Below are 24,741 nucleotides of genomic sequence, written 5' to 3' on the forward strand. Positions count from 1 at the left end.
CACACCAAAACTCACAGACCGGGCAAGAAGGGCATTAATCAGAGAGGCAGCACAAAGACCTAAGGTAACTCTGGAGGAGCTGCAGAGTTCCACAGCAGAGACTGGAGTATCTGTACATAGGACAACAATAAGCCATAGGCTCCATAGAGTTGGGCTTTATGGCAGAGTGGCCAGAAGAATTCATTACTTTCAGCAAAAAACAAAATGGCACGTTTTGAGATTGCGAAAATGCATCTGGGAGACTTCCAAAATGTATGGAGGAAGGTGATCTGGTCTGATGGGACTAAAATTAAACTTTTTGGCCATCAAAGAAAACTCTATGTCTGGCACAAACCCAACACATCACATCACCCAAAGAACACCATCCCCACAGTAAAGCATGGTGGTGGCAGCATCATGCTGTGGGGATGTTTTTCAGCAGTCGGGACTGGGAAACTGGTCAGAGTTGAGGGAAAGATGGATGGTACAGGGATATTCTTGAGCAAAACCTGTAACACTCTGTGTGTGATTTGAGGCTAGGATGGAGGTTCACCTTCCAGCAGGACAATGACCCCAAACACACTGCTAAAGCAACACTTACCAAACCGCCTATAGACAAAAGACGTCTACAGGGTGGTTTGTTAACTCTGGGAGGATGTCTATGGACGTCCTCCCAGAATCGCGCTTCCGCGTGCCCCCTGGGGCGCGCACACAGGAGTGTCCTCTGGAACCGACGGATCGCAGTAAATAGCCGCTGATATGGGCCGTTTACCACGTGATCGCGCCGTCATTTGATCACTTGTAAACAAACAGGCGGCATTTGATGACACCGGTTCCTCCCTCCCTCTATGTACTGATCGGTACAGTGTGAGAGGGAGAGAGCGGAGGCAGCAGCACTGTGGGCTGGATCTGTGACAATTGCAGTCACAGATCCAGCCATCCATTCATCCCTCCATGCTCAGCCATCCCTGCAATACTGTGCAATACCCTGCCAATACTCTGCAATACCCCTGTCAATACTCTGCAATACCCCGGCCAATACTCTGCAATACCCCGGCCAATACTCTGCAATACCCCGGCCAATACTCTGCAATACCCCAGCCAATACTCTGCAATACCCTGGCCAATACCCGGAAATACTCTGCAATACCCGGCCAATACTCTGCAATAACCGGCCAATAATCTGCAATACCCGGCCAATACTCTGCAATACCCGGCCAATACTCTGCAATACCCGGCCAATACTCTGCAATACCTGGCCAATACTCTGAAAAAAAATTTTTTAACCACTTCCCGCCCCCGGGCATCATATGACATCCTTGACTTTGTGCGGGAATATCTGAATGATGCCTGCAGCTACAGAAAGAATTGTGGGACAAAATTACAACTTCAAAAAACTCACCATGCCTCTTTCTAAACACCTTGGTATGTCTTCTTTCCAAAAAGGGGTAATTTGGGGGGTATTTGTACTTTTCTGGCATGTTAGGGTCTCAAGAAATGAGATAGACCTTCAGTACTTCAGGTGTGATCAATTTTCAAATATTGGCACCATAGCTTATGTTCTCTATAACTTTCTCAAAGACCAAATAATTTGCACCAATTTGTACTTATTTTTACCAAAGATATGTAGCAGTATAAATTTTGGCCAAAATTTATGAAGAAAAATTACAAATTTGCTAAATGTTATAACAGAAACAAAGAAAAATTCATTTTTTTACAGAATTTTCAGTGATTAAATACCACCAAAAGAAAGCTCTATTTGTGTGGGAAAAAAAAAAAAGGACAACAATTTCATTTGGTTACAGTGTTGTATAACTCAGTAATTGTCATTCAAAATGTGAGAGCACCGAAAGCTGAAAATTGGTCTGGTTATTAAGGGGGTTTAAAGGGAAAACATGTAAATGTGTTGGAATGGCCTAGTCAAAGCCCAGACCTTAATTGATTAGAAAATCTGTGGTCAGACTTATGCCCTGTACACACGATCAGTTCGTCTGATGAAAACGGTCTGATGGATTTTTCCATCAGTTATCTGATGAAGCTGACTGATGATCAGTCGTGCCTACACACCATCAGTTAAAAAAACCATCGTGTCAGAACGCGGTGATGTAAAACACAACAACGTGCTGAAAAAAATTAAGTTCAATGCTTCCAAGCATGCGTCGACTTGATTCTGAGCATGCATGAATTTTTAAACGATGGACATACCCAGAGACGATCGTTTTTCCTATAGGTTTTTTATCCATCAGATCATTTTAAAACAAGTTCCTAGTTTTTTGACTGATGGATAAAAAACCGATGGGGCCCACACACGATAGGTTAGTCTGATGAAAACGGTCCATCAGACCATTTTCATCAGACGAACTGATCATGTGTACGCAGCATTAAAGATTGCTGTTCACAAGCGTAAACCATCCAACTTGAAGGAGCTGGAGCAGTTTTGCAAGGAGGCATGGGCAAAAATCCCAGTGGTAAGATGTGGCAAGCTCATAGAGACTTATCCAAAGCGACTTGGAGCTGTGATAGGTGGCTCTACAAAGTATTGACTTTAGGGGGGTAAATAGTTATGCACATTGACTTTTTCATTTATTTTGTCCTATTTGTTGTTTGCCTCACAACTAAAAATAAAGTCTTCAAAGTTGCCAAGGGGGGTAAATACTTTTGCAAGGCACTGTAGCAAATGAATAAAAAAAGTGTTTAGCCACTTGCCGCCCGCCCTATTGGAAAATGACGGCTGCAAAGAGGTTTCAATATCCTGAGTGGACGTCATATGACGTCCTCAGGATATTGAGCCGCTGAGCGCCACCGGGGGCACATCGCGGCGATCGTTGTTGCGGGGTGTCATTTAGAGACTCTTTACCACGTGATCAGCTGTGTCCAATCACGGCTGATCGCGATGTAAACAAGAGCAGCCGTGATCGGCTTTTCCTCACTCGCGTCTGTCAGATGCGAGTAGAGGAGAGCTGATCGGCTGCTCCTCTGACAGAGGGGGTTTGTGCTGATCGATTATCAGCACAGCCCCCCCGATTATGCCCACACTAGACCACCAGGGATGCCACCTAACCACCAGGGATGCCACCAGACCACCAGGGATGCCCACTACCAGGTATGCCACCCTAGACCACCAGGAATGCCATCAGTGCCCACAATGGATGCCAATCAGTGCCCACAATGGCACAATGGAAGTGGTTAGGGAAAGAAAAAACACTGCAAATAAGCATTTTAAATACTTGATTTTTCTGCACTTTTACCTGCAATTCTTTAAGTTGATAAAAGGGAATTTTAATTTTAAATGCAAGAAATAAAGCTTTTGATAGTTTTTTATTTTTAAACATGTATCTTTTTTTGTTTATATATACAATTTCTTATACAACTTCTCTTGCACCCAGTAGACTCTGCTGGCTCCTCAAGTGATGGCACATTCCCAAGAAATTTATATATTTTCAGCTGTTTTCCCATCACTGGAATCTAATGCCGCGTACACACGATCGTTTTTCATGTTATGGAAAATAACAAAATTTTTCTCGACGTGATTCTTGTCAAGCCTGTCTTGCATACACACAATAGTGAAAAAAAATGCTCGAGCAAAGCGTGGTGACATACAACATGTACGACGTCACTATAAAGGGGAAGTTCCATTCAAATGGCGCCACGCAAATTTCCCTTCTCGTAACTTGCTTCTGAGCATGAGCGTTTTTTCCCCCGTCGTTAAAGCCCACACACGACAATTTTTCATGGCGAAAAAATTGACAATGTGAAAAACGATGAGAAAAAATAGAGCAGGTTCTACATTTTTAATGCCCATTTTTCTCCTCGAGAAAAATGCTCTGGAGCCTACACACGATCGTTTTTAATGACCAATTTAAAAAATAGACTTTTTCTTGTCATGAAAAACTGTCATGTGTACGCGGCATCAGGCTTTGTTCATGCCCTGGAAGAGGTCAGTTGTGACAAAACGCATTGGGACAGAGCAGCATGCTGACGTCATTGCATAAACTAGAAGTGGCGGTTAAAAAAAAAATGTTTTTTAATTTTTAAATTGCATATGTTTTTAAACATTTAAAGTGTGATTTTGAGGATGAATAGACGAGAAGTGATATTTGATGCGGATACCCTTTGGGAGATTATATATTAAATAGCTTGTCTGGCCTTTCTTTGGTTAGAAGGCCATGTACTTCTGGTAAGCGTATATCTGAACCATTAGGTTGGGGTTCTTCTCAAGAGGTGATGGTGATAATTCTTTATCACTTATCTGTTTGAATTAGGAGCTCTGATATCTTCACTTGGAGGGAGGACAGTTTTTTTTCACAGTACAAGAGCTTGAGGGGGGGGGGGGTTAAGGCACTGGTATGAGCAGAGACAGGCAGAGAGTAGAGGCAGAGGAGGGGGAGAAGGACTCAGGAGACAGCAGGCTGCAGATGACTGAATCACACAAACTGACCATGGTGTCAGGGCTCAGCAGCCATGATTATCGTGGTCAGTTTGCAGAGGGGAGGGTATAGACAGGCAGGATCAGCCAGGCATTTCAGGTGATACGGCGGACCAAATGACACAGCACAAGCACTGTGCTGTATAACATGGATGTTCATTTTTATTTTTTTAGGTTAACAAACACTTTAATGTCTAATAGACCCCTGATATGCCAGTCAAGAGAGTCTGTCATAGCAAAATGATTTTTTGTCCCCTATGTGATAGAAATAAATTTAGGAAAATAACATAAAAAATCATACATGTACTGTACATACAAATGTAAATACCCAAGTGGGGGGTAGATACATATGAAAACATCAATTGTGCTGCACATGCTACTTATTGTCACTAGGGATGAGCCGAACACCCCCCCCGTTCGGTTCGCACCAGAACCTTCGAACGGACTGAACGTTCGCGCAAACCTTTAGAACCACATTGAAGTCTATGGGACTCGAACGTTCCAATTCAAAAGTGCTAATTTTAAAGGCTAATATGCAAGTTATTGTCATAAATCGGGTTTGAGAACCCGGGTCTTTCCCCAGGAAACATGTATCAATGTAATTTTTTTTTTTTTTTAAACGGTCGTTTTTTCTGGAGCAGCGATTTTAATGATGCTTAAAGTGAAAAAAAAAATTGAAAAATTCCTTTAAATATCGTACCTGCTGGGTGTTACTATAAGAAAAAAGTCATTTAAAACTGCTTGCGGCTTTAATTTAATGTCTGGTCCCTGCAATATGGATGAAAATTATTGAGAAAAATAGCATGGGTTTTTTGGTGCCCCTTGGCCTCCTGACTGTTTTAAAGGTTCAACATCTATGCGATGCATCAGAGTATGTGCCTTGCTGCAGAACAGCCTATTAATTTGAGAATGAACTGCCTGCCACCCCTCAATAGTACCAAAGTGCATGGGCCTTTTTTTTATTTTATTTTTTAATGCCGCTGCATCAAAACACCAGCAAATCTATTGGCGTAGCTTTAGGTGCACACTGTACAGAGGACACAGACAGTACACCACGTGAAAATACTGCAGCTAGCACAATCACCTGCCTGCCTGTCAGTATATTAGGAAGAGCGGATCTAGCTTAACTCCATACAGTGTATAAATATATATACAACACCTGGGATGCATATATATCCTCTACAAACTGTAACTCTAACTGACTAGCCTGCCTGCCTGCTCTATCTACATACTCCAAAAAATGACACTCTCTCTGTCTCTCTCTGTAAACCACCAACACACTACACAAGGCCGACTTCCAGGCAGCATTATATAGTGTGGGGCGTGTACTAAACCCCCTGAGCCATAATTGGCCAAAGCCACCCTGGCTTTGGCCAATTATTTCTCTCCGTTTTTTGCGCGCTGTGATTGGCCAAGCATGCGGGTCATAGTGCATGCTTGGCCAATCATCAGCCAGCAATGCACTGCAATGCCGCAGTGAATTATGGGCCGTGACACGCCACTCAAATTTGGCTCAAACGGCCCAAAACGTTCGTAATTCGACGAACGCTCCTAATTGTCACGCATGCCAGAATGAGAACAATTTATCTGGGGCCAATAACTCTAAACTGATTTGCTGTAGGAAATTTTAAAGCACTGCAATTTAAAAAAAAAAAAAATTGGCAACAAAGTTTATCATTTCCTGGGTGCAAGCAGTTTTAGCTTTGACATGATGGGTATCTATTTACTGGACACAACCTCATCTTTAATATTTTACCCAAAAACTGGGTAATATGTTGCATTTTTATGGGAAAAGTGATTGTCACCGGCGCAAAAATAAGTTCTAAATAATACTATATTGACCTGCTGCAGTGCTGTATCAACCTTCTATGAGGTTTAGGTGAAAAAATGAAAAAGGTGTTGGTACTGCGCTGGTATAATAATGTGATATCAAAAAAAAAAATTTTGTTTTTTTTATTATTTTTTAGAAAAAAAAATTTTTACTTTACCCAAAAAAATTTTTTTTTTCTTTTCTATTTGACCCCTATAGTGATATAGTGCTAGATCCAGTACAGTGATGTACGTGATGGGTCACTATAGAAACAGCTCTTGTGAACATATGTACTAGCGTGATGCTATGTGCATATGCTGTGCCATCAAAAATAAATAAATAAATAAATAAATAAATAAATAAATATGGCTACCCCAAATGATGTGCTTGTGAAACAATATTCCAAAGTGCTATAAGTGAGTCTATAAACTATTATGAATATACATGCACAAGTGTGCGAACATATAAATAATGAATAATATTATTAATATATAAAAATAATAATAAGGTGCGTTGGTGCCAAAAATTAGTTTTTCACAATTCATGTGCATTCATGCTGCAACACGTCCCCAATTATGGGTAAGCGCCAGTTCACAAATTCCAGTCCAAACAGAAAGTGTTGCTGAGTTTAAATCCTGGTGCTATATTTCATGCATACAGGGTGCTGTCACTTCTTCCACCCGACAAAGATAAGTGCTACCACCACCAACTGCTGAAATGCAAACTCACCAGACCCCAGCTGGTAATGTGCCTCAAAAACTTATTCCGTTAAAGTTGGTGAGTCCTCTCAGGATGTTCCTCAATGCCTCAAAGAAACCAAGGGGCTCATCATGGTGAAATACGTTTAAAAATATATTTATTTAAAATTCATAATAAAAAACTACTCACAAGAGAGGTGCTTTAAAACCAGCACCTGGTGTCTTTGGCAGTGTCAGTCTTTTAGACAGCCGCTGACCAGCTTATCGTACGGGTGCGTTCCTGGCTCCTGCTGTACCTGTGGTCTCACTGGTTAAAATTACACTCTTGCGCTGTCCACATAGCTTCATACGCGTTTCGCAGTTTTGCGTCTTCAGAAAAGCTGGTGGATGATTTTGCTGTCACTGTATTTATCCCCTCTGTCAAATTGCACTTACTGGCCAAAAAGATGTTGCATTTTTATGGCCTAAAATTAACAAAAGTGTATTTTTCAATAAAAAAAAATCACTTGACAAACTGTTGAGCTAATATTGTGTGATATAAAAATAATGAACCTCCACTGTTTTAATCGCCAAGGTCTCTTCTTTCAGAAAACATATAGGGCCAGATTCACAGAGACTTACGCCGACGTATCTGTTGATACGCCGTTGTAAGTCCAAATGTGCACCGTCGTATCTATGCTCTGATTCTCTAAATCAGATACGCCTGAATTGTGGCAAGATACGACCAACGTAAGTCTCCTATGCCGTCGTATCTTGGGTGCATATTTACACTGGCCGCAAGGGGCGCTTCCGTTGATTTACGCGTCTAATATGTAAATGACCTAGATACGCCGATTCACGAACGTACTTGCGCCCGTTCGCAGTAAGCTACGCCGTTTACGTAAGGCGTACGTCCGGCGTAAAGATAAACCACCAAATAGCTGGTCTAAGTCGTGTAGGGTATGGACGTCGGAACTTCCGTCGGATTTTACGTCGTTTGCGTAAGTCGCACGTGAATGGGGCTGGGCGTAGGTTACGTTCACATCGAAAACATTGAACCGACGTATCTTAGGGAGTATATGCAACGTGATTCTGAGCATGCGCGCGCATGCGCCGTTCGTACGGCCATGCATTTACATGGGGTCACGACTCATTTTAATACAACACGCCCACTACCTGCCTACTTTGAATTAGGTGGGCTTACGCCGGCCTATTTACGTTACGCTGGCATAAATATGGGAGCAAGTGCTTTGTGAATACTCAGCTTGCCTCTCAATGTTACGTAGGCGTAGCGCAAATGAGATGCGCTACGCCGGCTCAAAGATGCGCCGATGTACCTGAATCTGGCCCATAATGTTTTTGAGTTTAGATAACCTGCAGGCCTTGATTTGGCAGTGAAAGGATTCAAGGAAGTTGAAAAAAAAACAAAGATCCACAGGTGGGGGGGACTCATAAAAACAAAGGCTGGTTTGTTAATGCCTTTGACAGACCACATCATATCTGTCATTTTTTTTTTTTTAGTACCACTTTAAAGTACTTTCAGTTCAGCATAGGTTTGTGTGGTTTTATCAGCATAGCATGGCTTAGCAAAGCATGTGTTAGTGAGTGGAGTGTAAAGTGCTGGGTGTTCTGTGCCTGTGGGGTGCTGCGATTTAACGTATATCTCATCTGATCGCGCTCTATTTTTGCAAAGCATTATTTTGCTAGGAAGGAACTCCTTAACAGAGTAGCATGTGTAGCGCTACCCCCACAGGAGCCTTTGGTTGTTTTGGGATCGGCGTATTAAGTTACCTCTTACCGTTGTCTAGGGTTGAAGTTGATGAGTAAATTAGTAAGCGAATGTCCAGTCATCAAATAAAGGTTTTCTGAATGCTTTATTTTCGGCCCAACATGACCAACATCAACATGTGGTAGGGAGAAAAGGTTGATGAAGCGATAGAGAACTTTTCAGTATCAGGCCTGGATATGGAAAAGAGCAATCCTGCTCTCAGTAGTAGTAGATACAGTTCGTCGCCACTCTAGCCAGAGCGGGTGAAGTGCCCCCCGGACAAACCCCTGCTACGAGTCTGGCAGCCGAAGTGTCACTTTAGATTGCTGGGAGGAACAGGTCTCTGCCACAGACCTGGCTCTAGGGACCTCTGCCACAGGCCTAGTACTTAGATGAGCTGAATGAATCGAGCGGATCCTCCCAGTAGATTAAGTCAGGGTCACCGGTTGACAGTGGAAGTGTACCTGTCAATGCTCCGGTCACCAGTTCCCGATGGTTCCTTCAAGCCCTTTTGGATAACCTGCCTCCGGGGTTCTCCTCAAGCTGATCCCCCACCGTGCGGCACACAGCCTGGGATCTCCTCAGTAGAAGGGGGACCCAGTAAGTCACTGGGGCCCCTTAGTAGCATCAGTCTCTCCAGGCCAGGAGGGCCCAGAGTCTGGAACTCTGCGTAGCGTGCGACCCCAGGCCAGACTCTGGTGCTTGATTTTATACACCTGTGGGCCATGGAGGTGTTTGGAACACCTGCATGCAATGATTTGAAATTGCTCTTTCACACGTGCGGACCGTTTTTTAGATCAGTTTTTTATCATCAGTTGATCCGTTTTTCATCCGTTTTTCATCCGTTTTTCATCAGTTTTTCATCAGTTGTCATCCGTTTTTCATCCGTTTTTCATCCGTTTTTTCATCCGTTTTTCATCCGTTTTTTATCCGTTTTTTTTTTTGTTAGAACTTTTTCAAAAAAACGGAGCTTAACGGAGACGGATGTTAACAGACGTTAGCGGATGCTCATCCGCTAACGTACGCTATCCCATTGGAAAGCATTGCAGTCCGTAAACGGACGTATGAAAAAACGGACGAACAGTCCGCACGTGTGAAAGGACCCGAAGGGTGTCCCCATACTTTTGGCATTATAGTGTATGAGCTACTGAGATTTACTGTATATCTCATCTGAACATCAAGGCACACTCTAATCCCTATTTTCTTGTAAAGCATTATTTTGCTAGGAAGGAAATTAAAAAGACAGGATATAAGGAAAGGATATCTACACAAAACAACGGAGCGAGGTGACTTTCTAACCCGTAACTTATCATTGTTTTTATTTAACCTGGAAGGCACTTTGAAGACGTAATAATTCAGCAGTAATTTGATCTGTGAGTTGGCTGACAATGCTGTTAGCAATTATCAGCCAGTGCTGTAATGCACATACATTATATCCTGTACTCTCCCTATATATGTTATACTACCGTCTGTCCTTCATAGTGCAATAAAGTGATAACTCTGTGTGCTCACCCTGCATTCCATAGGCTATCACTGAGTGGGCACACAATACACACTGAGTCACAACCTGTGCCAGCCATAGAGGGAGGGTGATCACCCTGTGGGCTGTGCACTCTGAATCAGGCTGTGTCCCCTCCCAGTCCATGCTCTGCTGCCTTCTACTATAAGAGCTCAAGCTAGGAAAGCATTCAACTTTCTGCTTGTCTGCTGCTCCCAGGACATATCACTGTGCACACAAGTTCTATACTTTATATGATGGACAGAAGAAATTGCATTTCTTTGCTCTTTATTATTCAAGGTAATGTACTTCAGCTCTCAGTTCTGTACTTTATTTTTGTATTTTTAAAATAACTAAATGTAATACATTTATAGCACAAAGCTGATACAAACTGTCATTGTGCTGTAATATATATATATATATATATATATATATATATATATATATATATATATATATATATATAATATTATTTTTTTTGCCCATTTGGAAACACCAGCATTTTGTTTATCTATACATTAATATTATTTATTATAGGCATTTATATAGCATTAACTATTTACTTTTACATGTATACAGCTCCACAATTTTGTTATTGTAATGTATTTCACATTTATTGCACATTTGAAAAATAATATATATATATATATATATATATATATATATATATATATATATATATATATATATATATATATATATATATATATATATATATATATATATAAATTATTATTGGTTAATACACCACATATTGTTATATTTTGCATATTTGAAAACACTATTTTTTTGTTTATCTATACTTTGATATTATTTATTATAGGCATTTATGTGGCACTGACAATATACTTTTGCTTTTGTTATTGCAATGTATTTTTTGCACATTTCAAAAATAAATTGTTATATATATATATATATAAAATATGGTATATATATATTTTTATATATATATATATATATATATATATATATATATATATATATATATATATATATATATATATATATATATATATATATATATATATATTAGAATTGATTAATGCTCAATGTATTGCTATTTTATTGTACTTTTGGCACATTTGGAAACACCATTATTTTGTATATATATATATATATATATATATATATATATATATATATATATATATATATATTTCATTTTTTTCTATGGATATTTATATAGCACTGGTACATTGTGTATCCACATTCTCTGGGCCAAATTCACGTACTTGCGCTGCGGCGTAACGTATGTCATTTACGTTACACCGCCGCAAGTTTTAAGCGTAAGTGCTTGATTCACAAAGCACTTGCCTGTAAACATGCGGCGGCGTAACGTAAATCCGTCCGGCGCAAGCCCGCCTAACTCAAATGGGGCGTGTACCATTTAAATTAGGCGCGTTCCTGCGCCGAACGTTCTGCGCATGCTCCGTTAGGAAATTTCCCGCCGTGCTTTGCGCGAAATTACGGCGCCCCGACGTGTTTTTTGAACGGCGACGTGCGTTACGTCCTTTCGTATTCCCGGACGTCTTACGCAATTTTTTTTTTTTTTAATTCGACGCGGGAACGACGGCCATACTTTAACATGGGCTGTCTAATATTACACCACCTAAATAGCAAGTGCAACTTTACGATGTGAAAACCCGACTAGCGACGACGTAAGAGAATGCGACGAACGCGCGTACCTTTGTGGATCGCCGTAAACAGCTAATTTGCATACCTGACGCGGAAAACGACGCAAACTCCACCCAGCGGTCGCCGAAGTATTGCATCCTAAGATCCGAAGGCGTACAAAGCCATACGCCTGTCGGATCTTAGCCAAATGCCGTCGTATCTTTGTTTGTGAATTACAAATAAAGATACTACGCAGCAAATTTGAAAGTACGCCGGAGTATCAGCAGATACTCCGGCGTACTTTTTCTGTGAATCTGGCCCTCTGCCTTTATTGAGCTTACAATCCAAGAGCCCTATCACAACACATACTAGAGCCAATATAGGCAGATCATTATAGATATATTAACCGTTGACCGACCAATGGGTCTTTGGAGTGTGGGAGGAAACTGGAGTATCCAGAGGAAACCCCGGCCTGCATAGGGAGGACATGCAAACTCCATGCAGATTGTGTCCTGACTGGACTCCTGGTGCTGTAAGGCAGGAGAGTTAAGTGAGATTTTCTGGCACAATTTGCTGCTGAAGCATTGCACCTAAAAAGGTTACATTTTTTTCTCTCTACAGAACGAACAGAGATCATGCCATGGCACGTTTCTGCATGCATCAATGTTATATTGTTTTATATCACAAAGTTGTACAGCTAAGGTGCTGTGACATCTAGATTTTATCTGCAAATGCTAAAACTGTATTATGAAAGAAATTGTTTAATATCAGTGGTTTACTCTCGTGTTCCAGGGGTGGAAAAAGGCAGTTGAGCAGCGTTTTTGCCACCCCCTAATCTTCACTGACATTAAGTAGAAAGGACAGCTGGATGGGGGGTTGTACATGCGCCCAAAATAGTATACCCTCTGTCGCATTTGGTGGGCAGCAGTAGCACTGCCGATAATGACCCATTGAAATAATCAGGGCCGTCTTAATAGCATCATGGGCTCCTGGGCAAAGTAATGCTCTGGGGCCCCTACAATGGATACAGTGCAGGTAAACATAAATCAAGTAGGTAGGAGGTAGGGGATATCTAGTGTGTAGAGGGGTCAGAGTGCTGGGGGAATATCTGGGATGTAGAGGGGCAGCCCGGGCTCAAGGACCAGCTGCTTAGGGGAAAGGGCAGGGGCCCCCCATGCAGCTGGGGCCCCTGGGTGTTGCCCAGGTGTGCCCTCTCATTAAGACAGCCCTGCAAATAATGAGGCCACACGATGTACCAATGTACAAGGTTGCAACACAGCGGTACGTTATTTATAGGGTTTAAATGGCCAATGAGGAAATTACAAAAAAAACTATTTTTGGAGGGGTGGCAAAATCTGCCCCAAGTGTAACCTAAGCCTTAGTGCCTTGTAGTATGATAATGAAGACGTTTGTTTTACAGCTTGTTTTTAAACTGTTACTAAACCCAGGACGCTGTATTCACTATATCCGATCTCCCACAGTACACAGAACATAGAAATGCAATTATTTTAGCAAAAATAAACTGTTAAATACCGTTTTTTTTATCAGAAGTATCTAGCAGTCTTGTGACTTCTATCAGTGTCTGGTTAAAGCTTGTAGGAGGAGTTTTCATTCTGCACTGTCCTATGAGGATGCAGGACCCCTGACCCTCTGTCTGGACAGGTATAGGTGTAGACAGAAAAGACATTCTCCTGCGCTCATGCTGGCGGTTTTAGTACAAAGTGGTAGTATTTTCGAATAATATGATAATAATATGATATATTATTGAAACTGAGCATGTACAACCAGGGACGGACTGACTATTCGGGCACTGCCCGAGGGCCCCATGCCACTAGGGGGCCCCATCAGGGTTGCCAGCCTCATTAAAACCAGGGACAGTATGTAAAAATCTGTGTTTTCCAAAAAATCCAATGCAAGTACAGCGAGAAAAAAAAAAAAAAAAAGCATACTGTAGCTGACGCAAGTATGCTGGATGGGATGGTAGATAGTTTTTTTAGGGTGAACCTCCGCTTTAAGTTCCACAGTGAGTATAACAAGCATGCTTTACTGCATATACAGACTGGGCCAGATTCAGATAGGTCAGCGGATCTTTATATCTGATTTGAGTTACGCCGCCGCAAGTTTTTGAGGCAAGTGCTTTATTCACAAAGCACTTGCCTCTAAAGTTGCGGCGGCGTATCGTAAATCCCCTGGCCGAATTCAAATTTCCGCGGCTAGGGGGCGTGTAACATTTAAATCAGGCGTGTCCCCGCGCCGAACGAACTGCACATGCGCCGTCCGTAAAATTTCCCAGCAATGCTCTAAATGACGTCGCTAGGACGTCATTGGTTTCGACGTGAACGTAAATTACGTCCATCCGTATTCGCGAACGACTTACGCAAACGACGTAAAAAATTCAAAACTCGGCGCGGGAATGACGGCCATACTTAACATAGGATACCCCTCACATAGCAGGGGTAACTATACACCGGAAAAAGCCGAATGAAAACAACGTTAAAATAATGCGCCGGGCGGTCATTCATTTCTGAATCGGCGGAAATCCTCATTTGCATATTCATTGCGTAAAAAAAACGAAACGCCACCTAGCGGCCGGCCTGGAATTGCAGCCTAAGATCCGACGGTGTAAGTCACTTACACCTGTCGGATCTTAGGGATATCAATGCGGAACCTGATTCTTTGAATCAGGCGCATAGATCCGACCGACGGAACTCAGAGATACGCCGTCGTATCTCTATCTGAATCTGCCCCAGTGATTTTACGTTTGGGTCGATATCATTTATTGGCCTTGGAGGCATACTGGGCTCTTCTTCAAGCAATTTGTGCTTCAACTTTGCCCTTACAATGCTGTGTTTTGTAATTACTTTATGCTCCTGTAAGTTGTACTTTTAAACCTCATTCACATCCGTGTGTTGCCTGTGGTTTGTCTGTGGTTTGCACCACATGTACAGTTTGAAACACGCACAGTACAGACTACAAAGCATTCTTCTATTGCTTTTCATTGTAATGAACACAGCGGGCTGAAATGACAGCAGTGCATGAAAATGTGTGTGTACTTGTGCATAGAAGATACACTTAGGTAGATTTCATATGATGTATCCACAGCGCAAAGACAACACAATGCAAGCAATCCGCCACATTATATTCACACCCAAAGGCCTGGATTCACATACCTTGGCGCATAGTTATGCCGGCGCAGCGTATCGAATATACGCTACGACGACGTAGCGCGGAGCGGCGAGCACAGTATTCACAAAGCACTTGCTCCCTAATCTACGCTGGGTTCCCTCGGCGTAACTCGTCGTAAGTGGCAGTGGGCGTGAGCCATGCTAATGAGGCGTGACCCCATGTAAATGATGGGCCGAGCGCCATCAAGATACGAATAACAAATGGCGCATGCGCCGTCCCATGGACGCTTCCCAATGCGCATGCTCAGAATCACGTCGAAACAACTGCCTAATTTACGTCGAATCACTGCCTACAACTTGAACGTAACCTACGACTAGCCCTATTCACGTACTACGTAAACTACGTAAAAAACGACGGCTGTGTTCCCTGGTGCAGCCTTTTTCATTGATGCTGCTGACTTACACCTGCTTTATGAGGCTTAACTTTACGCCGGACGTACGACTTACGTAAACCGCGTATATTAATGCGCCGGGCGCAAGTACGTTCGTGAATCGGCGTATCTCACTCATTTGCATATTCAAAACGTAAATCAATGGGAGCGCCCCTTGCGGTCAGCGTAAATATGCGCCCACGATACGACGGCGTAGGAAACTTACGTCGGCCGGATGAAGCCTATTTTCAGGCGTATCTTGCTTTCAGAGTCAGGCGCATAGATACAACGACGCATACGTGCACTTACGCGGCGTATCTCAAGATACGTCGGTGTAAGTGCCACGTGAATCCGGGCCAAACTATTTTAATAGGTGTTAATGATTTACAGAATTACAAGCGCCCAGATGCGTCCTTGAACTAGAAACTCGTGACATACAAAGAATACCAACAGAACTACACTTTTATGAACACCAATGAAGCACTTAAAATGGTTTATTTTGTTAGTCAAAGCTATTTGTAGGTTTGTTTATTGTATATGTTGTTAACAATGTGTTTTTTTGTGTGAATGATAATGGTATAAATATCTTTGTTGCTTCACTGTAAAACCTTTTGATGAAAAGTGAAATTTAAGTTTACCCTTTTTACAAACATTTTTGGATTTTTTTTTTTTTACCTTTATCAGATGCCTGTTCTGAAAGTCAGGAGATAGGAGATGTGCAATCTCTTTGATGTTGGGTTTCCAGACACCCCTGGTCTTGAAGATGGTTATGTTCTGTGTTTTGTCAGTAGACCTTGTGACCTCTAGTAGGGTTAAAGAGCACATCAAGAGAGGGTTCAGTGAAGGCAAAATTCACTGGAAATTAGGTAAAAAAAAAAGGATTGGTCTAAATTCAAAGGATACAGAAGGTAAGGGAGATTAGCAAACTTCTTAAAGCGGAGGTTCACCCTAAAAACATGTATATAACATTACATTCTGCATACTTCCAACATTTACACTATGCTGTTTGTTTTTTTGTTTTTTTTTTGCTGTACATACCGTATTATTGCTATTTTCCACCCGGCTTCCAGGTACTCACTCCCGCGGGAGTAGGTGTTCCTATGCAGAGGCGCAGTGTCATGTGGGACTTTGCCCAGATGATTGACGTCTTGAGAAAAACTTCCCCTTGGCGGATAAGGCGCGTCACGAGTTTCCGAAAGTAGCCGAACTGCCAGTCGGCTCTATACGGCGCCTGCGCAGTCAGCTCTACACGGCTCCTAGTCGGTGCGCAGGCGCCGTATAGCGCCGTATAGAGCCGACTCGCAGTTCCGCTACTTTCGGAAACTCGTGACGTGCCTTATGCGCCGAGGGGAAGTTTTTCTCAAGACGTCAATCATCTGGGCGAAGTCCCACATGACACTGCGCCTCTGCATAGGAACGCCTACTCCCGCGGAAGTGTGTACCCGGAAGCCGGGTGTAAAATAGCAATAATACGGTATGTACAGCAAAAACAAAAAAAACAAACAGCATACTGTAAATGTTGGAAGTATGCAGAATGTAATGTTATATACATGTTTTTAGGGTGAACCTCCACTTTAAAGCTGCTCCCACACACAACCAGAGAGGATAAACGCTTGTTTAGGTCTAGGGTACTAGAAAAAGTAGTTTTACTTAGCAGATCCACTGCTCATGCAGGTTCTCTCCATGCCGCTAGACCAATCCTCATAGTCTTTTCTCCCCTATGCTTCAGAAATTGCAGGTCCTCTGATGTCAGTACAGAAATCAGGTCCATAGGGCCAGATTCACAAAAGGGATACGACGGCGTATCTCCTGATACGCCGTCGTATCTCTGTTTGTATCTATGCGACTGATTAATAGAATCAGTTACGCATAGATATCCCTAAGATCCGACAGGTGTAATTGTTTTACACTGTCGGATCTTAGGATGCAGTACCGCGGCCGCCGCTGGGGGGAGTTCGCGTCATAAACCAGCGTCGGGTATGCAAATTAGGAGTTACGGCGGATCCACGACGAATTTTCGCGTTCGCTACGTCGCCGCTAGTCTAGTTTCCCGTCGCAAAGTTAGTCGTCGTTTTAGGTGCCCTAACTTTAGTCAGCAAACGTATTGCCGTCCTTCCCGCGTCGAAATTTAAAAATGAACGTCGTTTGCGTAAGCCGTCCGGGAATACGGAATTACGCTACGCGCGTCGCCGTTCGAAAAAATGACGTCACGGCGCGCAAAGCACGACGGGAATTGCGCAACTGAGCATGCGCAGTAGGTCCGGCGCGGGAGCCCGCCTAATTTAACCACTTACCCCCCGGACCATATTGCTGCCCAAAGACCAGAGTACTTTTTGCGATTCGGGACTGCGTCGCTTTAACAGACAATTGCGCGGTCGTGCGACGTGGCTCCCAAACAAAATTGGCGTCCTTTTTTTCCCACAAATAGAGCTTTCTTTTGGTGGTATTTGATCACCTCTGCGTTTTTTATTTTTTGCGCTATAAACAAAAATAGAACGACAATTTTGAAAAAAATGAATATTTTTTACTTTTTGCTGTAATAAATATCCCCCAAAAATATATAAAAAAACATTTTTTTTCCTCAGTTTAGGCCGATACGTATTCTTCTACATATTTTTCGTAAAAAAAAATCGCAATAAGCGTTTATTGATTGGTTTGCGCAAAAGTTATAGCGTTTACAAAATAGGGGGTATTTTTATGGCATTTTTATTAATATTTTTTTTTACTAGTAATGGCGGCGATCAGCGATTTATTTTTTTGGTATTGCGACATTATGGCGGACACTTCGGACATTTTTGACACATTTTTGGGACCATTGGCATTTTTATAGCGATCAGTGCTATAAAAATGCATTAGATTACTATAAAAATGCCACTGGCAGTGAAGGGGTTAACACTAGGGGGCGGGGAAGGGGTTAAGTATGCCTGGGTGTGTTCTTACTGTGGGGGGGGGTGGCCTCACTAGGGGAAACACTGATCTTCTGTTCATACATTGTATGAACAGAAAATCAGCATTTCCCCTGCTGACAGGAACGAGAGCTGTGTGTTTACACACACAGCTCCCGTTCCCCGCTCTGTACCGAGCGATCGCGTGTGCCCGGCGGCGATCGCGCCCGCCGGGCACACGCACGGGAGTCGGGGGCGCGCGCGCCTCCGGCGGCGCACGTGCGCCCCTAGTGGCGGCTAAAAGGCAGGACGTCATATTACGTGGTCTCGCCTAGGAGAGCCACCTTGTGGACGTATTATGACGGTGCGGCGACGGCAGGTGGTTAAATGGCACACGCCCATTTGAATTGGCCCGCCTTGCGCCGGAGGCCGCCGGCGTAGTTTTCATCGCAAGTGCTCTGTGAATCAGGCACTTGCGATGAAAACTTGTGGCGGTGTAACGTATCTACGATACGTTACGCCGCCGCTCCCCTACGTGAATCTGGCCCATAGTTCTGTAATGGATGTCAGGATGCTGAGGGAGAGTCCACAGTTTAGAGTTTAGGGGAGTACAGGTCAAGTACCACTAAGTAAAAGGTAAGTAAAACTGTGTTTTCTGGTACCTTAGACATAAATTACCATTTATCCCTCGCAGTGTGGTGGCAGCCCCACTTTTCCTATCTCCGGAGTTTTTTAAATCTGTAATGCCATGAATCCTTAAAGCGGTTCTCCACCCTAAAGTGAAGTCCCGCTGTTTGGAACCCGCCCCCCCTCCGGTGTCACATTTGACACCTTTCAGGGGGGAGGGGGGTGCAGATACCTGTCTAAAGACAGGTATTTGCACCCACTTCCGGCCCCGCATTCACGGGCCAAAGACGGGCATTGCGTCACATCCCGTCGCCCCCCCGTTGTGTGCTGGGAACACTCGGCTCCCAGCACACAGCGGGAGCCAATCGGCGGGCGCGGCGCGACTCGCGCATGCGCCGTAGGGAGCCGGGCAGTGAAGCCGCAGCGCTTCACTTCGTGGTTCCCTCAGCGTGGATGGCGGGGGGAGCAGCAGGGTGACGAGCGATCGCTCGTCATCTGCTGCGGACGCCGCTGGACTCCAGTGTCCTAATATTAAAAGTCAGCAGCTGCAGTATTTGTAGCTGCTGGCTTTTAATATTTTTTTCATCCGCTTTAAAGTCAAGTAACACAAAAGATTGTTCCCTTCTACATCGCCCAATTGGAGACGCAGGAGATAATTTGTTTATAAACACATGATAGTAAGAGCTGGTTCACACAGGGGCGACTCGTCAGGAGACTCAGCCGCCTGACAAGTCGCGCTCCACTCTATTCAATGGAACCGTTCTAATAGGAGCGACTCAAGTCGCTCCGACTTAGAAAAAGGTTCTTGTACGACTTTCAGGGCGACTTACGTTGACTTAATTACAGAAGTCATTTTGCAAGTCGCCTCTGAAGTCATCTTGAGATCGCCTTGCTGAGTCGCCCCCAAAGTTGTGCCGCCTCAGTGTGAACCGGCTATAACTCAACTGATGTGTGGCTTTTATCCCCCAAGGCTCATGAGGTGCTTTTTTCCATTGAAGCATTCTTATATACAAGATATGAAGGACACGTTGGGGTTGATTTACTAAAGGCAAATCCACTTTGTACTACAAGTGCACTTGAAAGTTAAGTGCAGTTATGCCTCGTTTCCACTGAGCGGATCGGTTCGGTTCGGTACGGTTCGGTTCGCTTTTTTGGGTGTTTCCATTATGAAAGCGTGCCATAAAAGCGAACCGTACCGGACCATTCTGGGTCCTGCTTCAGATGTGGGGCCATAGAGAATGGAACGGTTCCATTAGGGCGGACCTACAAATACATCTCACTGATTGGTGGATGTGCTAGGCTTTTTTTCTAAACCTTGCATGGTCCCGGATGGTCCGATTTGCAGTGGAAATGCTCTGCAGAATAGACCGGTCCCATTCTAACCGCTCCATTCTTTCTGACCCGAACCGATCCGTGCAGTGGAAACAAGGCATAATACTTTGGGGGTAGGATTTAGCTTACATACAGCATCCACATCAGAATTCTTTAGTTGGTATTTTTCTACCAGCCTTCCATTAACTGGATACTTTACATGGAAAGAAGAGGACAGAGGATTGGAAAAATGGCAGAGTGGTCTTAAAGGATCACTAAAGGAATTTTTTTTTTTAGCTAAATAGCTTCCTTTACCTTACTGCAGTACTGGTTTCATGTCCTCATTGTTCGTTTTTGCTTTGAAGTTGCTGTAATTCTGCTGTGATCTCCACACTTCCTGCTTGTCTGGCTCCTTATGAAAAATCTCATGGCAGCTTTTCACTGTGGTCCAAGCTGTGTGTCTAAAACTCCTCAGAACCAATCAGATTCACTTTAAAAACAAAACACTGGCCTGGATTTGTTTGTTTTTGTTCTGTGGGTCTCTTTACTTCACAGAAACATGAAACCAGTTTAAAAACGAAAGTGAAAATAGAGGCACATTATATGATTGAATTTAATCTATGTTTAATCATTTTTAAAAGGAATCAGTTAACTTTTGTGTCTCTATACCCTGTAAACAGTCATTTCAGCAAAACATTTTTTTTCCTTTAGTGACCCTTTAAGTAAAGTCAGTAAAAGAGAACACAGCTTTATAAAGCAGTGGCATGTGATAAAGACAGACCAGTAGATAAAAAAGCAGAAAATAAGAGGAATAGAATGGGGAAACTGCAAGAAAGACGCACGTCTGATTGTTGAGATTGAACAGTAAAGATTAGATAAACCAATGGACTGTTCTTAAGAGATTTCTTAGGAACTACAGTTCTTAGTGGTGTATTAATAGGTAATAATTTTAAAGGCTAAAAAGTAACATATTGCTTCCACTACAAATGTGTGGAAAACACTGTTGCATACCATGGGGGGCATAAACGGAAATTATAGAGAGGAGCAGAATTTGAAGAGATAAAGAAGTAATATTAGCTGTAATGCAGTATTGTCAACAAGTTAAGATTTGACAGGTAAGGATACATGCAGGAGGCATGTATATCCTTATAGATCAGCGCCATGGCAGTAGTTTAGAAAGGATGAGAGTGGGTTTACATCCACTTTAATGCATAGGATGCATTAAGGTGAAAAAACGGGAAGTTGTACAACCCCTTTAACCTCCCTGGCGGTATGATTCTGTCTGGAATTACGTACCAAAAGCGGTACAATTATTTTGCAAGGAAATTTGGAGTTTTATACTGTAGGCCTGTAATTTTTAGAAATAACTCACTTAAATCTGATCAAGCAAGAGTCTTGTAGGCATCCCGGGTATGATTTTTTTTTTAAAACAAAATTATAAATTATAATATAATAAATAATTATAAATAATTATAACAAATAATAATATAATTATAATAAAAATTATTCAATAATGTAATCAACTCAAAATCACTGAAATTTGCTCAGTTGCAGAATTGTCGCTGTCATTATTTTATTTTTTTTACGACGAATTTCCCCACAAATCGCTATCGCACAATTCTGCAAGTGATTATAATTTATTATCGCTGTTTTCTAGCTGATCTAAAACCATTTTTGACATAAAGGGACACTTTTGGACAATCTACAGTTTTTAGGCAGAAAGAACCGTTTTTATTATATAAAAGTACATGCAGGGCACTGGGCAGACCACTAGGGACAAGGGGGGTGTGTATTTTTTACATACAGTACTGTAATCTATAAGATTACAGTATACTGTATGTAAAGTGTTTGTTTGTTTACTTTTTTGAATTTGGCGCCGTTCTCCGCCCCCGTGCGTCGTAACGTCGCAGGGAACGGAGATCGGCGGCACACGGGGACACTGTGAATCGAGCGAGGAGGTCCCGCTTGCTCACACAGCGGGGTGGCATCGCTGGATCCAGGGACAAGGAAAGTAACTTGCCTGTGGATCCAGCGAGAAGGTAAGCCGCGCCGCTGCACACTCTGCACGTCCACCCCGAGCGTGACTCGGGGATACCGATCCTATCATTGAAAACCAACCCCGAGTCACGCTCGGGTTTACCGCCAAGGGGGTTAAGAGCAGTATAGAAGAAAGCTGCTGAAATCTTCTAAATCAGAGGTCTCCAAACTTTCTAAAGAAAAGGCCAGTTTACTGTCCTTCAGACTTTAGGGGAGATGGAATGTGAGTGGGAGTAAACAATGGCCAATCCTTGGTATTAAGGGGAGAAATAGTTGGTGTCAGTGGGAGGAATAGTCCCCCAGTGTTGGTGTCAGTGGAAGGAATAGTGCCCCATTGCTGGTGTCACTGGCAGGGATCATGTCCCATTCTTGGTGTCAGTGGCAGGAATAATACCTCAAGGATCAGGTAAAGGCAAGCAAAGCGCCACAGTTTGGAGATTACTTTTCAAAATATTAAAACATAATTATGACAAGCAAGAAAACTGAATGAAAATTTGAGTCTGGGTTTAGGGTTTTGTGCCATCATATGAGAAGTGGTAATTCAAGAATGTGCCCAAGTTTGTGGTACAACAGTGTTAAAACAGCTGCTGGAAGTGAGGCAACTCAAGGCAAAATGACAGAGCCTGCGAAAAAGCCAACCTCAGATTTAATAATACTTACCAAGCTAGTGATCCGCTGACAGTCCTTTTCCTATCACAGCCACCAGTATAATACCCAGTATTAGCTGGTGTCAAAGCCTGAAGGGATTGGTGATATCACCCTTCCATCATGTGGCACTGTTAAGGCCACAGGACTGCATCATGGAAAGAGGTCACATGCTCCCCCATACTCACATGGAATGGGCATTTAGTGCTGGCAATGGAGGAGGAAGTGAAATGGGGTTGCTGTAGATTAGGGATGAGCTTAAACGGGGTTGGACATGAGTTTGAACCCACCTAAGCTATCCCGCCAGAAAGCTGTCATAGACGACAACCAGTCATAACAGCAGAGACATTGCCTGTGTGCCAGGCACACATATACAAGGGACGTGCATCAGGGGTCAAGTCCTGGGGAAAAAAGTGTGGGAACTCCCACCCAAGATCCACTCCCCCACCAAAAAAAAAAAAAATGACACGCTCATATGCATAATTACTAAACCGTATGTTTTGGGGTTTTTTTCAAAAAAAGAAGCAAGTTCTTTCTAAATCGCGGCAGGCCTCCGCAATGTCTCCTGGGAACAATGTCAAAAGCTCCCAGGAGACATTGCGGCATCGAGGAAGTGACGGAATATCCGCACACTACCCAATGAATCCATATACAGGAAGTGGCTTGTAACATAAAGGATTACTAAGGTTCGCCTGCCCCTGACAGTGACTCGAGCTGGGCATCGCCGCTTAGTGAAGGATTGGCCCGGGCGGCTCGGCTGCTCTCGGCTGCTCTAGTCCTGCAAAGGGAACTGAGTTCCTGCTGTGAAAAAAGTGCAGGGACTCCGTTCCCATGCGTTCCTGCAGGACTTGAGCCCTGACATGCATACATATGGCAGCGGGCATAGCTCCCAACTGTCCCTGATTTCCAGGTACTGTCCCTGATTTGGAGCAATGTCCCTCTGTCCCTCATTCCTCCTCATTTGTCCCTCATTTTGGTCTGATCTATATAGATGTATATAAAATGCACTTTTTATCTATCAAAAAGTGTTTCCCAGCGCTAAACCTTTCATCTGATTTCTAAATTGCCACATTTGTAAATTTCAAAAGCCAATATAAAGGAATAGTAGAGGTAAAAAAGCACTTGTGGGTTTAACCAATCTTGTTTTTTTGTACAATTCTCCTTTAAGGGGTGTGACAAGGGGTGTGTCCTATGCCTGCATACTTTTGGTGATAGGTGTCCCTCATTCCAATCCCAAAAAGTTGGTAGGTATGGGCAGCGGGACAGGGAATGCCTCAACCGTCTATGATTGGTGCTTGGCTTTGGCAACTTCCTGGCGAGATAGCTCAGGCGGGTTCAGTCTCATGTCCAAACTTGCCTCAGCTCTTCCCTGTTGGAGATGTGAGTATAAGTTTCTTTTAAAACTTATTTTTTCTATCAGAAATTTCAATTTTTAAAAAGAGATCAGTAATGACAGCCCTCTGTTTCTTTCATAAGTTCTTCCTGTTTGAATATCTTGGTGCCGCATTCATGTCTCCTGTGTCCTGACTGTTTCCAGATGCCAATCACAGAAACAAATACAAACTGAACATTTCAGGGACATCACTACATATGGCTGATATTGTTTATGGAAACTTCTAAGGTTCACACTTCTGCATCTTAATGTGTTTTTCATGCATTTTTTAAGCATTCCCATTGAAGTGTATGGGGCCAAAAATGCACATTGTTTTACCAAATAAAGTGCCTGTACCTTTTTCCAAGTTGTACATTGCTTAGGTGTAAATGGGCTTCACAGACAATAATAGGATGACTCCTGTTTCGTGCAACAGCTGAGGCACAAGATGCACAAGTGTGGATGGGGCTTTAGTTTTGTAAAGCAATGCATGTACAACATCATCAGATTTGCCCTTAGTTCATGATTTCTCTGCT

At 43.0% G+C, this 24,741-nt stretch overlaps 1 protein-coding gene across 1 annotated transcript in view; it reads left to right on the forward strand.

The window, feature by feature from the left end:
- The first annotated feature begins 10,249 nt into the window (after positions 1 to 10,249).
- ITGA2 (integrin subunit alpha 2) overlaps positions 10,250 to 24,741 on the forward strand; it is a 232,354-nt gene continuing 217,862 nt past the window's right edge. Inside the window, exon 1 of the mRNA XM_040339318.1 lies at positions 10,250 to 10,458. Coding sequence (XP_040195252.1) covers positions 10,413 to 10,458 — 46 coding nt within the window. The 5' untranslated portion in view covers positions 10,250 to 10,412. The remainder of the gene's footprint in view (positions 10,459 to 24,741) is intronic.

The sequence above is a fragment of the Rana temporaria genome, chromosome 1 (genome assembly GCF_905171775.1).
Source record: "Rana temporaria chromosome 1, aRanTem1.1, whole genome shotgun sequence".
Taxonomy (NCBI): domain Eukaryota; kingdom Metazoa; phylum Chordata; class Amphibia; order Anura; family Ranidae; genus Rana; species Rana temporaria.